At 44.6% G+C, this 22,964-nt stretch overlaps 1 protein-coding gene across 1 annotated transcript in view; it reads left to right on the forward strand.

Annotated features, from left to right (window-relative positions):
• The window catches only part of PNPase (polyribonucleotide nucleotidyltransferase 1), a 59,765-nt gene extending 43,450 nt beyond the window's left edge, over positions 1–16,315 (forward strand). Inside the window, exons 19-23 of the mRNA XM_084582978.1 lie at positions 3,876–3,959; positions 6,869–6,975; positions 8,578–8,633; positions 11,758–11,836; positions 16,003–16,315. Coding sequence (XP_084439104.1) covers positions 3,876–3,959; positions 6,869–6,975; positions 8,578–8,633; positions 11,758–11,836; positions 16,003–16,149 — 473 coding nt within the window. The 3' untranslated portion in view covers positions 16,150–16,315. The remainder of the gene's footprint in view (positions 1–3,875; positions 3,960–6,868; positions 6,976–8,577; positions 8,634–11,757; positions 11,837–16,002) is intronic.
• The last annotated feature ends 6,649 nt before the right edge of the window (positions 16,316–22,964 follow it).

Genomic DNA, 22,964 nt, shown 5'->3' on the forward strand with positions numbered 1-22,964 from the left:
ATAAGAGACATTTAAAAATGGTTTGGTTGCTTTTCCTATGGTCTTCCATGTTAACAACATTGCATACAAGAGACATGGTTACAAGAGACACTCGGTTACTAAGGACAACTTTTTCCGATCCCTAGAGTAAATTCTTCACTATTGAGAAGAGGCACAACCCAGGTGTGCTCATGCAATGCAGCTGAAGCATACCAACTTGCACCTTTATGCACTTCAGATTTCCTTAATTAAATTCTGTTCCATGTCAGCATCCTTTATGTTGCAATATGTCAAGAACTGAGGAGTGCTTCCCCATGATTGGAAAGTCAAAACGACCCTCATTGTTTCAGCCACTGGCATTGCATTACTGTCACCTAAGAAGCAAATCAAAATGCATGAATGACATCCAGCATTTTTAACTCCTTGGTGTTAAAATTTGATCACAAGATGTAAGCTCGATCCTGATGTCCTGATGTCTTTTTTTGTGGACACTGCTTCTTGCAGCACCAAAGTTCTCGTGTTGAAAGACACCAAAGTTATGTTTAACCGCCAAACTCCACACCCTACCGTCAACAAATAGATAAAGGCATTATGCGCTCTGTCAAGTTGCTGTACAAAACAAGGTTGGTAGAATGCCTGTTGCTCGACAGGCAGCAAGACTGTACAATAGTAATTCATGCGAACTTTGCTGTTCAGGTGATCGCAGCCTAAAAAGGGAAGGCGTGAAAAACTGTTTCAGACAAGCAGGCTTTCAATGTGGTGACATGATGTAAGAGGGCCCATATATGGATACTGTGGAAACCTTCCTTCATGATGAAGCTTGGGCAAGCATCGAAGAGACTGCTGTGGTACCAGAATCGTTTGAGGAATTCGTATCTGCAGATGTGGATCTTGTGTGCTCCCAAAAAGCTACAGACTGTGCATTCTTGCGCAAGTAAATGGCACATGTGCCATAGAGGATAACTATGAGGACATTTCAGAGGAAAAGTGTCAGCACCTGAGGGTAACGAGCATGTAAGAGTGCTTCAAAGGTATTAGAGCAACAGGAAGGCTTGTAAGGTGAAGTGCTTAACCTCTGGAATTTGGGAAGGAATACACTCTACACACACAAAAATACATACTAGTATGGACAACTTCTTTAAGCTTTCCTAACAATTTCCTGTTAATGCGTGTGAATGTATTTATATGCTGACGTGCAGTAAACTGATGAACACAGCGCTTTTAGATGTTTTGATTACAAGAGACCTTGCTTACAAGAGACATCTTTTTCGTGTCCCTTGAGTATCTCTTGTAGCGAGGTTTTACTATAATGATCAATTATTGACGGCATATCGGGTACAATGATAGCTTTCTGGTCGCCTGGAAGATGTTTTTCATGAAAATATTGCTACAAAGGTGACGAAGTGGGCAGTGGCGCGGGGCGGAGCGAACCGCCCCGCGCCAGGCCCGCTGGCCATTAAAGCATATTTCATTGTCATGTCATCACGTCGTTCTGCTTCTGTTGTGTGTTCCATCGCGCCACCATGTAACAATATGTCTGAATGATAAAAATAAAATAAAATAAAATACTGAGAAGAGATTCATGTGAAAACTGAAAATGGACTTACATTGAGAAATTTACGAGGGGCATTGCGTGCAGTTAGAAAATAGCGCTATCGTTGCCGCAGTCGGTGCCTGTCGCCTAGCAAAGGGTAGGGGTGTATCTTCATTGCCATCGCCCAATTGTGCGTCTATGAAAGATGGTGGCGACCAAGACAATGGCGCGATACCTATTTAGAGGAAACAACACATTCATTGGGATTTTTGGCAGGGTTTCAATGTTGGAAGCCTGGCGAAAAACAATGAGCGTTCACACTCTTAAGATTTACGGATCATCAAGGCTGGGAATTAGGACTGCCACCAGCGTGTGCATTACTGGAAGCGACATTCACTGGGATTGTCAAGCTTCAGCTGCCGCTCAAGCGAGCACAAATTTCTCACTTTTCTTAAACATGTTTGTTATTTTATTCCTATTTCTACATCCTTTAATAAACTGTTCAGTGTTCCATACAATGACTCATGTTATTTAACCCGATTTACTATGGGAGGATGCGTTCTTTTGTTTTGTTTTCTTTTTATTTTTGTTGGTCTAGATATAACAATAATCGGAGATAACAATCTTTGAAATATGGCCAAGTTTGCGTGATTTCATCTTATGACTGAGTATAGCGGAACTGATACACGAGCCATTCAAACACTCCAAAGCAATATTTTGCCTTGCTAAGTAACTTTCGGATTAACTGCAAAGAATGGTTGATGACCTTGACAGGAAAAGTAGAAAGCTAGGCTTGAAAATAAATACGCAAAATTTAAGGTAATGTTCAACAGCCTCGTGAAGGAACAGCAGTTTACGTTAGGTAGCGAAGCACTGGGAGTAGTAGGTGAATATGTCTACTTGGGACATAGTAACTAAGATCTGAGCCATGAAAGGGAAATAACAAGGAGAATAAGATTGGGGTGGAGCGCATTTGGCAAGCACTTGCAAATTATGACTAGCAGCTTACCGGTATCGCTCAAGAGGAAAGTATACAATACTAGTTGCATGTTACCTGTACTCACCTGTGGGGCTGAAACGGAGAGGCTAACGAAAAGGGTTCAACTTAAGTGGAGGACAATGCAGAGGGCTATGGGACAAAAAATGGTAGGTGTGATATTAAGAGATGGGAAGAGTGCAGAGTGGGTCAGAGAAATAACTCAAGTTACTGACATTCAAGTGGAAATCAAGGAGGAGTGCAAAGAGAGGATAACTGATGGTTGAAAAGGGTAAAAAATTGGATACCAAGGGAAGGAAAGGGGGCAGAGAATCAGGTGGGCAGATGAGGTTCGCAGGGGTCAAGTGGATGCAGCTAGCGCAGGACCGGGTTAATTGGAGGAATGTGGGAAAGTAGAGGCCTTTGCCCTGCAATAGGTACAGTCCGGCTGATGATGACGATGAAAGCAATATTTTGGTGAAATTCTTCTGCTAGCATTGGTCTCCAAGCATTGCAAGGGAATTGTATGGGATGGTGCTGCTTGCATTGTATTCAGAGCAGCTGCTTCCGCTCAGTTTTTGAAGTTGCCCCGTTGTTTTTTGCCGACAATGCACACCCGCTCATGCCACTTAAGAATCGATAAAGAAAGGCATAGAATACTACCCGGGGGCTTTACTTTCCAGGATATCGTGCATGCATTTTATTTTGTGCGTTTTTTTTCTTTTTCATTTATTACATTTTTTTTCTCGAACAAAAAAATTTTTTTTTCATTTACTTCTTGGTTATTTTTAAAATAACTGCAGTGAAGGAATTTGGATGGAAGGTTTGGTTTCTTGTGGTCACAATGATAGGTTGAAACTTGCTGCTTCCAAAAGCCAAAGTTTTGCTTTCTTCAGTTTCTCAGTTTGTTTCTGCCATAAAAGTTGGTACAAGAATGCCTGTAGCTATTTCCACCACTGCATTCATAAAAACAATGTGGAGCTTGGCCGCACCAGCTAGGGGTTGGCTAGTTGGTTCTGCATATTTGGACTGCAGTGTAGTCGAAGCATAGACAGGATGTGAGATGGATGCAAACACAGATGCTCTCTTTCTATCCTTTCCTTATCTTGTCGATGTTAATATACTATGTGTTATAGTCCCAGGCACACTCATCTAGTACAGCCTGAATTATCCACTATTTTGAAATTTTGAGCTTCGAAATAATGAGCTTTCACTATAATTGCTACTGACCTGAGTGCTCAATGCTATCATGCTTATATTTGATGCATGAAAAACCTCAAATTTTGTGCTATACGGTGCTAGTTATCCCTGTTTATAATTTGTGGCCTTTCTACAGCCTCAATGCAGTGTGAAATTCCTGCATGTGCTTCGTGTTCATCTGTGCAGAGAGGCTGGAAGTCCCGATCCATCAACGAGCACGGTTGATCGGACTTGGAGGACACAACCTGAGGAAGCTGACAGCTGAAACAGGTGCGACTCTGTTCCTGAAATTATTCACTAGAATTCTTCCTTCCTAAAACAGTGCCATCTATTGGAAAGTCCAAAAAGAGTAGCATACGCTAGGCTAGTTTCAGTATCTAATTCGCAATTACCAATACATACTCCCAAGGATGCGGGATTGAATCCTGGCTATGGCAGCCACTTTTCGATGGAGGCGGAAAGCAAGGTGCCCGTGTGCTGTGCTATGTCAGTGCACGTTAAACAACCGCAGATGGTCGAAATGTCCCAAGCCCTCCACTGCGGCGTCTCTCATGGCATGGTCTGCCTCGGGACGTTAAATCCCATAAACTGTAAACCATAATTAATAATAGTCATTCGAATTCTAAATTGCTCAGTTCGATCTGAATGTTTGATATTTGAAATTTTGAAGTGCAGTTGATCTCGGATATGTCGAACTCGAATGGAACTGTAAAACATTTTGTATAATAGCTAGGTTGCAGCAACCCGCGAGGAGTATGGGCATGCACCTGCGCGGTGTGTGCCACCTCCCGCCAGGCTTCAAAAAAGGAAGCTTACAGGGCACATCTTCACGCGTCAGGAGCGCATGCACCACATGAGTAGCAGGACAGACTGAAGCATCGTAGTTCACGCTGCTCGCATCTCGCGTTGCGCGACACTAATGTCGTTGGGACTCGCACCACACCTGCAGTGGGCGGTGCTCTGGGGAGAGCCATGGCAGATCATAAGGGGTCTAAATCTGGTACCTGTAAGTGGAATAACTGAATTCGAATTATGGTACAGTTGATTGCCGTGTTGCCTTCAGCAGGTAAGCAGATCACACGAGGGCGCCTCAAGCCATGGCTTGGCTAGTCTCGCTTCGCTGCATGACAGCCAGTTCATTGGACACTGGCTTTCCTGTAAAATAGCAGTGTCACGATAAAAGGAAACAATTTTACAGTGAACACATCGCATTACACCCCATTCTGCTTTTATATGAATAAAGGCTTTTTGGTTCTTCGTAAATTTTTAAGTTCCTCGGTAAAGCCAGCATTTTAAATAAACTAGCTATTGGCATGGGCAGGACATGTAGTGTGAAGAGAGAATAACCGATGGTTGCTTAGGGTAACAAGCTGAATTCCAAGGGGAGGAAAGCGTAGCAGGGAGTGGCAAAAAAATCAAGTGAGGGGATGTGGTTAAGAAGTTCACAGGGGTCAAGTGGATGCAGCTAGCGCAGGACCGGGTTAATTGGAGGAATATGGGAGTGGCCTTCACCCTGCAGTGGGCATAGTCAGGCTGATAATGATGATGATAGCTATTGGACAATCCTACCCATAACTTCAAATTCTAACCTTGCGTTTGGTGCATGACAGTCCTGGTCACTTTTGCGTCATAAAACTCAATATAATGAACTAGCTGTCTTATTTCTGACTTATTAAAAAAGTCCAAAATGCCACTGCTGTCATCGCACTTTTGACAAGCCTGTTCATGGAGATGCCCATCCCACCTCCTATTTTACGGCACTTCAACCCAACTGCTTCCAAAATATTTAAAACCAATGACAACGGCAATGGCCTTGGTGCTGTACTTGCACAGTGTAAACTCGACTTTGACAAATTTATCGTTACAGGCATGAGGCGCGCTCTGGCAGAACTGAAATCCAACTACTCTGTCAGAGGAGAAGAATGCTTTTTCATTGTTTTGGCCATCTCTTAAGTTTCACCCGTAGGTCTATAGCCACCCTTCCAACTTCGTTGTCGACCAGCGTTTCCTGTGTTGAATGTCCTTCCTACTCACTGCCTCATTCGTTGGGATCTCTGTCTCGTGTATCGCACTGGTCGAAAAACAAAACAAAAAAACGCAGACCTTGTCCCACTCCTCGCTGCCGGCTGACAGCTGAAACAGATTTTTTATCAGCCGGATTTATTACCTGTCATCTCTCCTCATTTATGAAAAATGCGGTCCTTATTTCACAGTGACCTGTAGTATGCTTAGCCTGGCAGCTTCAAAGCATACGCTTACCTTCATCTCTGCTGTCGTTGCACGGTATGTTTGCCAACGTCTGCTTGTGTGCCAACTGCCAGCGTCACAAACCTGCCCCTCACCACTCACTCGGTCCGATGCAGCCTTCTTCTTAGAGCTTTAGCCCTACTGCTAGCATTCTTCAAAATTGCGTTTTGCTGAATTTTATAAGCAATAGATCGTGTAGCAACAGTGCAAGCCATGTGACCTCGGCTGTAACACAATTGTGCGTCAGCTGCTGTGTAGAGGAGGAGCAGAGAAAGCAGTCTTAGGAGCCTCCATACAAACAGTGTGAAGGGGGGAAATGGGGATCAGATTACGAAAATCACAAAAGAGTTAATTTAGAACGCTTAGATTTTCAGTATCTAAACACACATTTTGTGTTGTACTAAACTATATTTCACTGAAAAACAAATTCTAAGTGCTGCAAATAAATATACAGACAATGTAATATACATACACAATGTGTGCTAGTTGACTTTCAGGCTTGTTTTCACGAACATTTGTCTTAAGCTTATCAATCCACTTGTGGAATGGAAAGCGTAGCGCAAGGTTGCAGTAAGCTACATGACAGCATAATTGGGTGAGTTGTCCTGAATGTCCCATTAATGGGGCTTATTGACACATTGCTGCATAGAAGGGAAATCATAACAGGGTAATTAAAGAGTGGACTTATAAAGGCTGTCAATTCATTGCAGAGAAATGCTAACATATTATACAGAGGAACTATATAAGGGATGTTTGCTAGGACTACTTAGAGAGAGAGAGAGAGAGAGAGGCCTTTGCCCATGCCATGGATGTAGTCATGCTGGTGGTGGTGATGAAGATGATGACATTTTATAACACATTTATTTTTTCTTTTAGTGTAAGTTTGTGTGTCCAACTGGAGCTTGCTTAGGGGAACATTTCTCCGTCCGCAGGTGTTCAGCTGTCGGCCATCGACGAGACGTGTTTTGAGATGTTTGCGCCTAACCAGGATGCAATGAACGAGGCCAAGGAGATGGTGGAGCAGTTCCTCAAGGAAGAAGTGAGTGGGCTGCTTGTGCCTTTTATTGTTCCTGGTGTCATGCCAACCAAAGGAGAGTCATGTGGTTCGCTTGCATTCAGTGATGTCTGTGCATGATGAATTCTGCTAGACGGGTTGTTGACTTGTCACCAGGCGCATGCAAGATGTGTGTGATGAAAATCATCACATATCACTTTTCTGCTGTACAGATTTTGAGCTAGGTGCAAATCGTCTCAGTGCATGAAAAGTTTTGTGGAAATGAGGTCGCCTAAAGTTGTAACTAAGCAGATTTTGAAATTTCCTGAGTTCGAGAGGATTAAAAAAACCAAATCAAGCGTATAACGTCTTCCTACACTAGCTTTTAAAACGGTGGCTTAACAATCATCTATAAGAACCTCTGCAGCATTTAGGCTTCATCACAGCACAGAGGATTAGGTAGGGTGCTACGTGATGCTGTCGTTGATCTGTTTAGTGCTATTTTAATATTGAGTCTTCGCATTCATGACTAGGCCCCTTTGCTGTCCTCATATTCCGACGGTAGTTGCCCACGGAGGCTGGGGAAGGGCATTCCTTTAGAGCTGTCGTGTTTATGTCAGTCAAGGCAGCTGCGGCCATCCACAAGTGGTGACACCGCGAGTACATTGCTTTTAGGTAGTTTTCCGAGTCACAAAAATGTTTTTGTTATAAACGGCATATTTGTGATTGCATGACATAACATATCAGCCTAGCCCGACATCTTTCCTTTGCTTTCAACAAATGGTTGCACTTTCTTTTAATTTTAAATGTGGCTAATTTATGCCAACTGGTGCATGCCCTAATTAAGGCAAGTGAAAGCTTGTTCTCACAGGGAACGCAACAAAAATGCAGGATTCTGCGGTTAGAGCATTAACTCTTCTTTTTAAATGCCAAAGTTGACTCGTTAATATTTCAAATGTGTGAAGATCAATTTTCGGCTTGTTTTCAACACACAAAAGGGGCTTTTGACTGCAACCACTCTCTTTCCATTGCTTTTATGTTTGTTTAGATATAAGCCAAGGTCACTTCTAGCAAGGTAATCTTGGTTGTGGGCTACATTAAACCAGGCTGTGTGAAGCCAAGTTCATCTTGGGCTGGGTCAAGGACCAGAATTTTTTGTAGTGGCCTCCTGGCACTTGATCCCTCTGTGGCATCAAGGGCTGCTTAACGTAAGAATTGCCCTGACTTGAGGAAGTTCAGGGAATTAGCAGCAAAGTTTTAACCATCGCATTACTTCTAATCATGCTCCAACTACTCACCCTGAATGCCTCTGTTTTAACACCAGTCCACAGCTGGAAGAGTTTTCAGACACATTTCTCAGCAGGAAAATAGTTTTCCTATTCTTATACTGCAACAAGCCATGCATTATAAATGCATTACAAGTTAGAATTTACCATCTTTGTTCATAACTGACATTTTGTGCAATGTCTTTGTTTCATATTTCTGTGGAAGCAATCTCTGGGTGACGTGGACCTCTGCGAGGCACCAAGAGAATCTTGCCCTGCGTAAACTGACCATCAACCATGATGTTGAAGTTGGGGCTAATGGCGTGTCTCGTCCTTGATCCTTCGATGAGCTTACGAGATGTCTTTCATTTCTTCCCCTCAGCGGGAGCCCACCTTGGAGTTCGGGGCAGTGTACACAGCCAAGATTGTTGAGATCAGGTAAGTTTTTATCACGTTCTACATTTTTGTTCTTCACAGGCTCACAAAATGCGAGTTACATGGGGTGCTAAGAGTAAACGTTAAAAAGAAAAGAACTATATTTTACTGTTCTAAGTAAGGCAAACTAAAAAAGCCTGCTATAAAGCATATTGTATTCAACACTTACTGGTTGCCCCGGCTAAATGTAACCATAAAGCATATTGTATTCAACACTTACTGGTTGCCCCGGCTAAATGTAACCATTTTGTTTTTTCTTACTGGTTGCCCCCCCCCCCTCTCAAACTGTACTTCTGCTGATCTATCCTCGCTCTCATTATATGCGGATGAAAATGTTTTTTTCCGTACTTACTATTCCGAAATTACACCTCGTATTATACGCGGGTTTTTACAGCAATAGTGCACACTAATTAGCCAGTGTTTTTAGTGTTGGCTTCAGAGACAGGCTGTCAACTTGAGAGATGTAGGTCCCCTGGAAAAACGAGCAGCTGAGATAGTTGCAACAGCTGACTGTCTGGGTAGCTTTCTTTGCCAGCCCTGAAGTATGCAGCAATTTAAAGTCTGTGGTCATTTTGCAGTACTAGTACTACTCGAGTGCCCCACTGTTGCAGAAAAATTCACTAATTTCTCGTACGCTGCGCTCAGCGGGTCTTTGCATTTGTGATGGACACGGAATACGAGATAAGAGAGCACTTGTTCCCAGATCTCATCTCCAGCACCCGAGTAACATCACTTTCATGTTGTAGGTTTTTGATTGATCATGCCTTGATTTAGGGCCAGTAAACAGGGCAGCGTAAGCAGGGCCTTTTCTGAACATTTCAGCCTGCTGTATTTTTGAGGGGGTCCATAACTTTTACAATTGGCAACTTTTTTTCCAAAGTCAGTATTTTAAAAGTTGCCTAGTTAGTCTTAATAATCAATCAGTGGTGCAGGACAGAAAAGTACCTGTTGTATTTCAGGCCATGCTATTGTCAGCAACCCTCAGTTGATTTCACTCTCTGAAGACACCACTGGAACGTTATACAATGATTCAAATATCTCGGCGAACCAAACAATATTCTCTTCATACAAAAGGAATAAAATCATTACACAGAAGAATGAAAACGCCTTTATGTAGATCAGTTCATGGCTATTTTTATAAAATACACGTGAAGATTGGCTGGGTGCTTTTTCATGTCACATGGAAAAATTTATGGGCGTTGAAATGGGACCTCCTCAGTCCTTTTTTTAGCACAAGACGAGTTTGTTGGTCTTTGGCTGAAAGCTGGAGGTGAGAACCTCCCCTGAACATTTTGGGCAGTAAAATGTCCTGCTCAACTTACCGTATATTGCCGCGTATAAGTCGACCTTTTTTTTTTTAATGTCCTTCCAAAAGGTGCTGGGTCGACTTATAATCGGGGTCGACATATATGCGGAGTTTTAAAGTCTGCTTATATGTGGGGTGAAAAGTAATTTCGACCGAGTCACGGATAAGATCACGCCAGTGCGCTCGTAATTTCATAAAAGTTGTCAGACACAATGTGAAAGTGGATCTGCTTTAAAAAGAACGAATTTTAATCGAGATTTGCACCAAAGGTTTGTTTTAATGCGATAACAACTTGTTATCGACAAACCATGGGCATTACACGGAAAAATGGCCAAAGCCAGGCGGACTGGCAATGTTTGATACAAATGGGACAGCTATAAATCCAATCTAAAACGACCACACGCGACCAGTCACATGAGCCGAGAAGCATTTTCGCGTGTTGTGCAATGTTGTATGCATTTCGCCATTTCTTCTCGTCACACCGCCTGGACTCTAGCCGACGTGACAGCTAAGAGCGATGTATGTGGTTTGTGTCACTCGACGGACGCCTTGCAAGATGCCTCGGCAACAGCACAGCGCTGATTTCAAGCGGCAAGTCATCCTCTATGCCTAGTCAGAAAACAATGTCGAAGCAGGGCGGAAGTATGATCTCTCAGAAAAGTGCATGAGAGGCTGGAGAAAACAAAGAAGTAAGCTTTTTGCGTGTACTGCTACTACACGCCGTTCCTTTCGCGGGCCGAAGTCCGGACAATACCCTGCCGTTGAGGAGGCGGTTCGAGATTGGGTTCACGATCAGCGAAGCAAGAGCCTGAGTGTTTGCTAGAGTGACATTGAAACAAAGGCACGCACTGTCGCGGAGGAGATGTGCATCCCACGTACCGAGTCTAAAGTGTCTAAGAAATGGGTGACGAATTTCATGAAGAGAAACGGCCTAAGCCTAAGGCGACGAACGACCGTATGCCAATGGTTGCCCGAAGCGTACGAAGAAAAATGAAGCGCCTTTCTGCGCTACGTGAGTGACCTGCAGGAAACACAAGGGATTTTTTAATGATGAAATGGTCCTTGAATGGTTTCCTCTCATGTGGCAGGCGTCCGGGGGCACTGCTGAAGCCCCGCAGCATGCTCATACTGGACTCCTTCCATGGCCACATAACCGACCATGTGAATAAAGCGGTAGCGGACGCGGGATTCGACCTGGTCATCATTCCGGGCGGATTGACACCTATTCTTCAGCCGCTGGATGTGGCGCTGAACAAGCCATTCAAAGACCGCATCGGTGCATCCTACGAGTGGCTCCAGCAAGAAAACCCAGACACCAACAGGGCGGCTGAAGTGAGCTTCTTTGGGCGAAGGGGCTCAATGGGTCAACGATGCCTGGTATGGAATACCAACAGACATGGTCTCTGCGGCGTTCTCCACGTGCGGCATCTCGGCACTGCTTCCGACAACCAGTGGCAGCAGTGGCTCATAAGATGATGATCGCGACTATGCCCTCACAAGCGACGACAGATGTCTCGTGAAAGAATAAATGTTTCTATATGACTCACCTTCTGGAATACTTTTTGGGCAAGCTAGGACTAAATGCGGAGTATAACTTTTTTTGCCCAAAGGGGGCCGCGAGTTGGGGGGTCGACTTATAATCGGCAATGTACATTGAAAGAAGGAGAAAGTGTATTAGCCAGCGTTGAACCCTGAGTGGACTCATGTGGGTCTTGACCCTTGATCAACTGCAGTTGTGTGTGGCATATATAGATGGAAATGTTCTGCCATTTTCGAGGTGAGCGCATATGGCTGAATGTTGCTCATCTGTGCAAACTGCAGGGAGTCAGGTGTGATGGTGACGTTGTACCCGACCATGATGCCAACGCTTCTTCACATCTCTCAGCTCGACCAAAGGAAGGTCAGTTTTCTTTTGTTCTTGCAAGTGTAAACTGTCAACAACTCTGTGTAGGGTTCTGTCTTTGCTTGTGCACATGCCTTGACTGTTTTGCTTGCAGTGTAGTGTCTTGTGAGCTTCAGACAATTTACGTATCCAAGAGCAGACAGATTTGAAATGCCACCAGTATGGCAACGGGGATCTCCCGCTTCTCTTTGTCATCCTCAAGGAGTGTAAGGTCCTAAACTTTGTCCTCAGCCAACTAATGAACTGTTAGAGAAAACTGGGTTCAGTAACAGATTTTATTTCCCTTGTTGTAGGCAGTCTGTGTACGAGGTGGCATCTGCATTGATAACAGTGAACGAGGGCTGCTGTACTTGTGAATAACTATACTCGTGTACAAGTCAAGAAGTGCAGAAATGTGTCGCAGTTTGCACTGCCCTTTTTGTCTTTCAATTGTAGGTTATCGTTTCACAACATACTCAAGTACTAGCTTACACTTGTTATACAGCTAGCTCTCTATATTACTGCAGTAAAGTCTTGTCAATTTGGCCTTTAGTAATCCAAACAATTTGGTTAGACCTGGAGGGCATAATGGCGGTGGGAACATTCTCTTTGCCAATATATAGCTCGGCAGCACAGCTCCAGTTTTTTTGTCTCGATGGAATGGAGGTGAAAGGGTGAGGCATCCGTGTGCCGTGCGATGTCAGTATGCATTAAAGATTCCCAGGTGGTCGAAATTACTCCGCAGCCCTCCACTGGAGCTCCTCTTTCTCTCTTTCCACTTTCTCTCCTACCTCCCTTCCTTCCCTTATGGTGTGGGTCAGGTGTCCACAGAAGCAAGTGTGACTGATACTGCGCCTTTCCCTTCCTGCGAACGAGTTATTATTAAACTCGCACCATCCCAAAGCAGCCATCACCCAATCATGCCACTTTGGATGCTGCTCTGCGCATGACCAGTCTTTTAGTTTTATTGTGAAATAGCTTATGGCATTCTAATGCCAACGCCAGTTTCCCTGTTTTTCATTCACATGCTTCCACCACTCTTTGAGTACGCTCTATGTGGGGAAGCATCCTAAAGATGCAGCGATGCTTTTTGTGAAGAAGCATCACTACTACTACTACATCGCATAGCAAAAATGGCCGTGGAAACATTTACGATTGTGGAGCAGCTCTTTGACGTTTTCGACAGTGTGCATGCACAAAGCAATGCACTTGACGAAACCACGAAATATTGTCACATAGTTTTCGCCTTAAATGTACGTACAGCCTATTTCCAGACATTCGTCTGATAATGATGCAATTGGTTTCCAGCGTTTGTCTTGGGACATTTGATGACTTTCGTATAGTTCAAACGTTTTTTGTGGGTTTTAACAACAGTTTACTGTATCCAAACTTGGAACAAAATGAAAGTTTGTTGGAAGTATGCAGTGCTCTGAATAACGAGAGCTGTTTTAATCCACTTGTTGCAGAGAGAACCAAATTACCAGTTCATAGGATCAGTGAGTGTGTGTCCAGGGTAACTCCTTATGTTCTTTTTAGCTACCCACCCTAACGTCTGGGCGTCTTTTCATAAACTGAAGGGCTTGCAGTGGTTTTGGAACCTGTGTGAGCTGTGCTTCAGCTTAAGTTCTCATAATATCTAAATTCTGGTCCACATTCCACATCTGATGCCATGTATGAGCTGTGCTTTAGCTAATTAGAAAGTGCGGGGTTATAATATGGGGCTATATGGGTTTACCCCATTCAATCGGGGCTGACAGTCCATGCCGCTGACTCAACCCCATGATTGCCAGCGCATGCCGACCACAATGGGCCGGGCACTTGGGAACAAAAATAAAAACATGCTAGCAACAAATGGGCATTTATTTCTGCAGTAACAATAATGCCAACTAGCACTAAAACATGCTAAATAATAGGTCATCAGACTCACCATCAAGGTTATGGCGAATGCTCGCCCACACATGGGCGAGCATCTCTGGTTATCTTTGAGGCCGGAAGGGACGAGCAGGCGAGAACAATTGTTGTGATCCTAGCTTTGCCGGGAGCCCTCGAGAATGTGTTCGCGTGCGCCGAGTACCCGATGTCAAAGACCCCCCTCCACTCTCGCATGCACCATTACTAAGCCATAGGCGGTGCTCCTGCTACCGCGACGCTTATGTCATCTTTCAATACAGTCGAACCCGGATATATCGAACTCGAAAGGGGTCGCGAAATAGTTCGATATATTGATAATTCGATGTACAGAAATCGGCTCGTGACGCCACATATGATGCGAAAAAACGGTACCGTATTTTTCGCGTAATCAACCCACTCTCGTAATCAATCCACCCTCCACTTTTGCACCCGAGAATTTGGAAAAAAAAAAGTTAAGGCCAGTTCACTCACATGCAGATGATTGAGTGATCTCAGCGATGAGCGGCAGCAACAGAGCGAAAAATTTCCAACTTGTTGGAACTGTTTCCCTCTCGCCGGTCGAGCCATTGCGGCAGCTCAAAAAAAGGTTTCTTTGTCGCCGCGGCAGAAATCGCGAGCGTTATCGCTTGCATGTCGATGGCGCGCGCCACTCCGCTTCAGTCACATCCACAGCTCATTTCTTGGCAGCGTGCCAAGATGCTGCGCAGCGATAATGTCACCGCGTGCTTATCTTTTGATAGCTCCTGCTGGGTGGCTGGGAGCGAACTTGGCAGAGTGCTTGTGATGGCTTGATTGCACAAGCCTGGTTCAATTTATCATGTCACGCTTGGGGCGGGTGTAGTCCACTGCCACAAAATCATTGGAAAGCGTGATAGCTGCAAATGCTGTTCGAAGCGAAAAATGCTAAAAGCCGGTGTCGTGATCACAGCTGACTTCATGCTTTCATTGATTCATATATGAAAGGATAAATGACTCCCACAAAAAAAAACTGCCGCTTCCTAATGTCCGCAGCCGCCATATCTTACGCTATGTCGTGCATACAGCACAACAATAAAAATGAACGACTCTCACAAAAAAAAAATGATATCTGCCGCTTCCTCAGGCGTCATAACCACGTCAGCCACCGCGGGCAGAGGGTTTACAACACATGCTGAAGAAAGCATTCGACGTTCTGTCTGAAAACGGGCTGAGCTGGCTTGGCGCATGCTAGCGCATGCTACTGCGAACGAAGGCTGGGAGCGAGGAAGGAGAGAGACAGCTCGACAAAAGAATGGTCACACCCTTGCACTTCGTTCTTTGCCGTTTTTCCCCTCCCGTTCCCACTGGTTCTCTCTGGCTCATTCACGCACATGGCTTGCAAACTTCACGTGCTGGCGCACGGTAAACGATAACCACAGATGCGCATGCTGCCCTAGACCAGTCGTCGCCGAACTGTCTCCTCTCGTTCCTTCCGCGCGTGGCTTGAAAACGTCACGCAGCAAATGGCCGAGGGTAATGCGATCTTGTTTGGGGAAGGCACACTTTTGAGTGCGTGGTGCGGAGTTCGATATATCGAACGACCGGTGAAATTTAGTTCGATATGTGACGCGGCTTTCCTATACTTTTACATGGGATTTTCAAGGGCATATTCCGTGAGTTCGATATAACCATGATTTGATATATCTGGGTTCGACTGTAGTTAATGTTAACTACGCAGAGGAAAGTTGACTTTACACCAGATGATGAGAGAGCATTCCTCACTAAAGGCAGGCCAGTGTGGTAGATTTTGTCAACAAGCATTCCAAATGCTTTAGAGCAAAAGCCATACTAGTGAGCCCCGTAAGACCCAATTCTTTTCAGCAAGTGTCATTGTTGAGGCCAAGAAATGGTACCAAAAAGATTCCATCGCAGTAGCCATTTGCCACGGAAGCAGTGAGTGGAGCGGGTAGCATGCACAACAGATGCCTCTGTGGCAAAGGCCCCTTGTATTCCTAGAGCCAAAGGGCTGAGAGCCGAGAATTTGGTTGGTGGAAAGGGCCAAGCATTTGGTTCCAATTGTTTTATGACCTGTGTCAGAAACTCACTCTTTCTGCAGAAACTTGGGTTCCAAGCCATAGTAGAAAAGCTAAAAATGAACTTCCCTGTTCATTTTAATTAACTATTAATAATTATTATTGTAATTAATGCTTAATGTGTGCTGAATTTGAATTTCTTGTGCTTAACACCCGTAAGGAAAGGGCACTGATAATCATGGGAGACAACTGTAAAAAACACAACCATACACCGATTTCCAGGTGAGCCACCCAAGTGCCTTGGGGCTAGAAGAAGGCCAGGAGATCACCGTCAAGTACTTTGGCCGAGATCCAGTGAGCGGCAAGATGCGGCTGTCACGCAAGGTGCTTCAAACAGTCCCAACAAACGTCATACGAAACCTATCTTGAGTCAGCTGTCTGGCGACGTAACCCCCTTTCTAGTGCATTTTATTTTGTTCATGTGACCCTCCAGGCCTGGTTCCCGCACCACAGACTGTTGTAAATTGACATTTTAGTATAGGTGTACATAAAGTGCCATCATCTTGCAGAGAATTAAAATTGCGACGCATTTAGAGTGAAGTCTTATTCTTTCTTTGCAATTGTCATAGCCATTCACGCTGAAGATATGGCTCTTCAACATGAGACAGGGCTCTTGAAGGGCCAAAAATTTTGGAAACAATCTACAGCTCATCTTCTACGTGCCTACTAATTTATTCAATCTCTAGATCACTCATTCCAATTTCTAAGGTGCAAACAAGCCGAATAAATCACATCTCAGTTCATTTTTTTTCCTCATTTTCTCAAGACAGAAATTTCTGGTGATTTGCTAGCTCACAAGGATATCTTTGCACCCAGAGGAATGATTTTTATTGCAGCATGCTCCTAGGTGATTAAACTATACAATCCCAGGGACTGATTTCTCGTTTTATGCTTGGTAATTTTTTGCATGCTCTAATTTAAATGGCTTCTCAACCGCTTTTATTGCATAGGACGTCAGCAAGTTGTAAAATGACTGATATTGCCTTGATCAAAAGTGTAATTCCTATGTTGTATTCCTTATGCTAAATATATGTGCTATTTAGCCATATGTTAAGAGCTGTTTGGTTAGTGGGTTGTTCTCAACTGTTTCTGTAAACAAAGGAGGGAAAATGTAAGATAACTTGAAAACTAATTGACATATCAGAAAAGTAATTAATAATTGAAATCGGCACAAAAATTTGATTAAGTCTGCACATATTCATTATATTTAGCTTAAAAATAAAGAATAACATTTCAAGAGTCTCCCCTTAAACGCCAGGGACAGTCCTGACGGAGTCCATTATGAGATGCTAGCCCATCTCTCAGAACTTATGGTAGAGGGCTTTTTAATAATACACGGGTACAGTTAAACCTCGGTATAACAAGGTCGGAAAAATTTGCACTTTACTTCATTATACATTGAAATTTCTCTACGTTGAAATTTGTGTCCCAGCATGCAAAGAAACTTCGAAAACATGTTGTGGGTGCAGTGCACGCATGGTAAAAAGCTTTATTTGTGATGAAAATAGTCTGCTCATTTTTTTATGCAATTTTTTCATCAGCAAAGGCATTACACGCCGTTCATATGCCCACAGAGACTAGATGGCCTCTTCGTTGTGTTCTGCGCTAGCGAAGCGCCTGAGCACATCGATTGCGTCGTCCACTTCAAGAGTGTTTGAGATATCACGCTCATCCTGAATATCGGCTTCGCCTTCGCTGTCTTCTTGAAAGTTCCCAGTCGCATCGTTCACGATCATTTCCTCCATCGCGAGGGCACAGGAGTCCCCAAAAGGATAATCTTTCTGTTCGACACCCTCTGGCATGGCACCGTCGCCTCAAAGATCTTCCATTTCTAGTGCCTCTTCTAGCATGGGCAAATCTAAGTCCACATAAGGACTAGCTGCTTCAACTGATTTGAATTCTGCCTTGCTAAAGCAGTTCTCAAAAACACTCTTTGGGGTGGCAGTCCAGGACGTGGCTAACATTTCGAGGGCCTGAAACAAGTCCACTTTAGTGGGGCATTCCAGTCGCAGGTCAAGCAGAAGCTTTTCAATGACCCGCCGGCGATATGCGCACTTTAGACTGCTTATTATGCCCTGGTCGAGCGGCTGAATTAGCGATGTGCAGTTCGGCGGCAGAAATTTCACCTCAACATGAGCGAGCTCTAAAACCTTAATGTGGTGTGCGGAACAGTTGTCCAAGATGAGGCACACTTTGTGTCCAGCAGCCTTCATGTCCGCGTCGGAGGCTTGCAGCCAGCCACCAAAAATATTGCGTGTCATTCATGCTTTTCAGTTGGATGCATACTCTATTTGCAGCTGGTACGAATTCCTGAAGCACCACGGCTTGTTGCTGCGCCCAGTCACAAGCGGCTTACGCTTGTCGCTGCCATTTATGTTGGCGCAAAGCAAGACTGAGATGCGCAGTTTGCTATGCCTGACACAGAGGCCAGATTTTTCGGAGTGGAGGCTGAAGGTGTCCTTTCAAGTCCTGGATAGTCAAATTGTCCACAAAATACAACATTCACATGATTAGTTGAAACCTGTTTTGAGACATTAGTCTCGGTCTGTCTGTTTCTTGACCAGTTCATCCTTTTGGTCGGCTTGTGCACAATGCCCTGCAGCAACAAGAAGCTACAGGAATCGCATACATAAAACCTTGTTAATTCGGCTCTCGTTAATTTGGATAATTTGGCCTGCTCACTACCTTCCTTCAAAAGTGTACATAGGTCTATGGCAGCAAGCTCTTATTAATTCGGTGCTAAATTGTGTGCGCACCGGTTAATTTGGTCTGGAGACGGTCTGAGGCTGCTGCGGAAATTAGTTTTCAGAACACGTCATCATTCCCCAAGGACTGGAACCGCTGGAAACCATGATTTCAAAAACGTGCAGAAGGTGGCGTTGCTCAAAACTAAAAAGAAGCATTAGAGGTGGGTTTTAGGAGCGCCCATCGCTACAGCCATCATCTATCATCCGTAACTGCATTCCGCTAACGTACAAAAGGTGACTCTCGCTACTACAGCTTCTTTACTTTTTCGGGTGATGAACGCTTGGAAGGTTGGATAGTGCAGTTGGAGCGAGGGGCTTTGTGCGGGTCTGTGAAATGTGTAGTGCCCGGCGACTCTGGACTGCTTTCTGTCGCAATGAGAGTGCTAGCAAAACTTGCACAGTTCTTGGCTAATGATCTAGCGATGAAAGAAGATCCTTAAAGGGACACTAAAGACAGCCAAAGATGGTATGAAAATCTAATAAACTACATTTGGTGACACTGTCGCCGCATATCCGGCAGCAAAAAATCGAATAATTGCTGAGATATTGCGATAAGAAGTTGAGGTTTTTTCTTGTTCCCGCCGGTTGAATTCAAACTGTGGTCTCCAACTACGTAGTTGGATTGAGTGACGCATACTATGACGTAAGCGGAGACTCCGTGATAGCTAGCGAGCCGGCGCGGCCCGCGGCGTCGCATCCCTCAAGGGCCAACTTGGCAACAGCGTACTCGCAACGACGGCCTCAGCCGAAATAAATAAAACGATGAAGAGAGTAATTTACCGAGCGATGGGCCCATAAAGGAAGAAAAAAAAAACATAGAGGGCTTGTAATGCACAATACTTTACATGTTTCTCAAGCTTTTGCGCTCCTTCTTTCACTGTGTATAAACAAACCGAGCCCTCGGTCATCGCAACGCTTCCTGACATGTTTACATACAAATAAGATTTAGTTACCAGCAAAATAGTGTCCTCGCTGCTGCGCTTGTCAGTTTTGAAGCTTCGTCGCACTTTTTTCCTTCAAGGTTTGTGCTACAGCTCCGTGTTCAGCGAAAATTACGTCCACGGTAGCAGAACATGACCGAAGTGCCGGCGCCACTACATTTGCCAGCGCTGTGAAATTCCACATGTTAAAATGGATCCAGTGCACAATACAGTGCGCATAGGCATCCAGAACATTAGTTGCAAGACGTGAGAGCAGGCAGCATGCGCCGATGATCAAGAAGTTGTAATTTTTAGACCGGCAGTAGAATCACTTTATTGTAAATGGGGCCATGGCATAAAAACTAGAAATAATTCCAAGGTTCTTGTGGCGCGGCGTAGCCGAGCCAATAAAGAAAAAAAAAAAAAGCGGCGTAGCCGAGCGGTTAGCGCCGAACGTTACGGAGCAAGCAGTAGCAAGTTCGAGTCTCACCGCTTCTGGCGTTTTTTTTTTTTTTTTTTTTTACAAATCGTTTTTTTTTTAACCTTTTGTAATGTATTTCTGGTGCTTCGTTATTTTTAGTTTTTACTTTTTACCCGACGCCTTTTTCGTCGGGCGACGAGCGCAATATAGCGACGCTCTCCTTGGTATGAGCGGCAAGTATGCCCCTTTTGTTTACGACGCCTGCAAATAGCACGTTGAAGGTCTTGTTGACGCAGTATATGTTGGTCAGATGTGCCATGATTTAGTGAGCAATTAAATGATAATGCGTTTTTCCTTCGGTACTTAGCATATGTATGCTTTTCGTGGCGTACGTAGCTGCAGTCAAGCGGTCAGGTCGCAGTCGAAGCGGCAACGGCGGCGATATGTTGGCGCAGAAGTGTGAACGAAGGAGTGTGTCGGCGGTAGCGGATTTCGCTCGCTCGTGCCTCCGAATGCTCAAATGGGAACCATCAAGGCGCATCTGCTGCTCCAAGCTCGTAATTCAGGCGCTGCAGGTTCAAACAAACTATCCGAGTGCGCACGAAATGCCTGAGCCGAAACATAACCAAAACTGAAGAGGGCGCATGTGGCGCCTCCAAGTATGTTTTTGTATTTGCCTTGCAATGTTTACGTTGTCTTTTCGCCGTCGTTTACGTATGATAAAAGCGTGTTATCATGTCTGAGAAAAAACGTACTACCGCATTCAAACATTCAACGTAATTCGCATTTGTCAGCCTCCGGGATCCCTAGCGCGTCACGTGATTTGTAGTTGCGAGCCTCGGCCGTTTGGCTGTGGTGGCGATACCTGTATTTCTGTTATTCTTCTTTACTACCTTATAACAGCTCTGTTTTCAGTAAGAGTCGTCTTTTTGTAATCAGGAACTGGCATTCTATCGATGCAAACCCACTTCCTTTCTCTCTTTAGTGTCCCTTTAAACCATTGAAGGACAGCGCTTCCTGAGAACAGGTAACGCGTCAATTCGATCAGTGGACATCAATGGACATCAAAATAAACAGATAATGGAAGCTTTTGAAGGTGAGAAGTTCCACTCAAGTCGGAAGCGCTTGCGAACCACAGCCCACCCATCCCTGGAGAACACATTGTTGCAGTTGATTGATGCGAAGCTCCCGTTAAGTGGGCCATTGATCTGCACAAAATCTCAGACCTATGACTTTCGAATGAATATTGATTCATTCAATGCCTCGGAGAATTGGTTTGGACATTTATAAGACAGGCGTGAAGGCGCGGCTTTGTTTTTAGAGCCGTGTGCAGTGAAAAGGGGTAAGTGGACGAAAACGTGGTTAAAGACTGGCAAAACATCCAGCTTAAAGAACAGGTAGCAGCCTACGATCCGAGCTACGTTTTTAATGCAAACAAAACTGTGCTCTTCTGCAACGGCTCCAACCTGCAGGCGATCCGGCTTATGTTTCTGCCTCCTAACACTGCTGCCACGCTTCAACCTATGGACCCAGGTATTATTCTACATGGTGAAAAAAGTATCGTTAGCAGGTGCTGGAGTGTATGCTTCTTTGCATGTATCGGAAGCAGGCCTGCGTCATCACGCTTCTGAGCGCCATATACACTCTGGCCCATGTGCGGGCACACGCGTCGGTAGAAGTGGTGGCCATTTGTTTTAGGCATTGTGGATTTGTGCGGTCTGACACAAGCTTGGAGCCTGAAGCGCCAGTAGCAGAGGAAGGCGACGACGAGTCATTCGTCAGCCTCTTTCCCACCGAAGTGAATCTCGTCGACTACACTTCCATCGATGACAGCGTTGTTACTGGCCAGTCAAGCGATGATGAGATAATCGGGGATGCCCTCAGTGCGGCGAGGCATCTGACGAAGAGGGCTCACTCGATGAGCATGACCCGTGTGATGGGCCCGCGGTGCGTCGTACTGCTAGAGTAGTCGCACGCCCTGGAAGTGTTGTCCTATATCTGCAAACTTGTCCTCACTGCCCAGCTTTCCGTGAAAAAGCAAACGAGACTTACTGACTTCTTCATGAAGTAAAGGTTCATAAAGTAAAGGCAGTTTTGTTGCTCATTTGCCATTCGGATAATTTGGACATTTTTTTCACTCCTATGAGATCTGAATTAATGAGGTTTTACGGTAGTTCTTGCATAACCAGAAATTGTTTTCGAAAGCAAGAATGTTTCCCAGTTTACTCGAGTTCAGCAACTGCGAGGCATACCGGTTTGTTCCTACTACAGTGCTGTCCAGGAGTTCATCATCAAAGTAAGCCTCAAAAAGCTCTAGTGGTTGTGTGGAGGAGCTTACTTTGAGCGTCCGTCCCAGTGAAGCCTTGAAATCAAATCGTGCTGGTCTTACTGGGGTGTTGTTGGTGTCTGTCCAACACCATTCATTGGAGCTGGTAAACGTCTCCTCGCTGCACTCTTCCGCTTCAGACTCATTGTCAGTATAAGCATAGTCGCTACCTTCTTTGCTTGAAGAACAGAACACAAAGTCTGCATCTTCATGACTTGCGCTGTCATCATCTGAGGGATGATGATCTCCCACACTGAAATGACGCACGGATGATGCCATGTTTGTTTGAAAGCGCAGGGAAGTGTTCGAAACAAAGGGCTCACCTTCCACTATCTTGTGTGCAAACTACAATTCAATAAAAGGCTCAAGAGACAGAACATGTGCTGGCATCTATTTTTTAAACCGAAGAGCACAAATTAACGAGCTGGGCTTGTCAAAAGCTCCTTGAAACTTCGCAGAACAGCCATGACGAGCTCAGGCTGTCATAAATAAAAAGTGGTGATCTTGTCACAAGCCCTTAAAGGATCAAACAAAAACTTGTAATTTTGCTTAGAAAAATGCATGCAAGCTTCCCCTCAAAAAACAATTGCCGTTCTTTTCTCGTTGAAGAGAGGATGGTCGACTGGTACCTCACTGCACCTAAATGGAACTGTACTACCAGTTAAACAAGCGCATGAATTCTTGGACATCACCTTTGACATAAACCTTTATTTCTCCTTCACATGAACACACTAAAAGAGCCTCTAAATCACTGAAATACTCAAAGTATT

Source organism: Amblyomma maculatum, chromosome 10, assembly GCF_055883805.1.
Source record: "Amblyomma maculatum isolate TAMU_Amacu chromosome 10, ASM5588380v1, whole genome shotgun sequence".
NCBI classification, from domain to species: Eukaryota; Metazoa; Arthropoda; class Arachnida; order Ixodida; family Ixodidae; genus Amblyomma; species Amblyomma maculatum.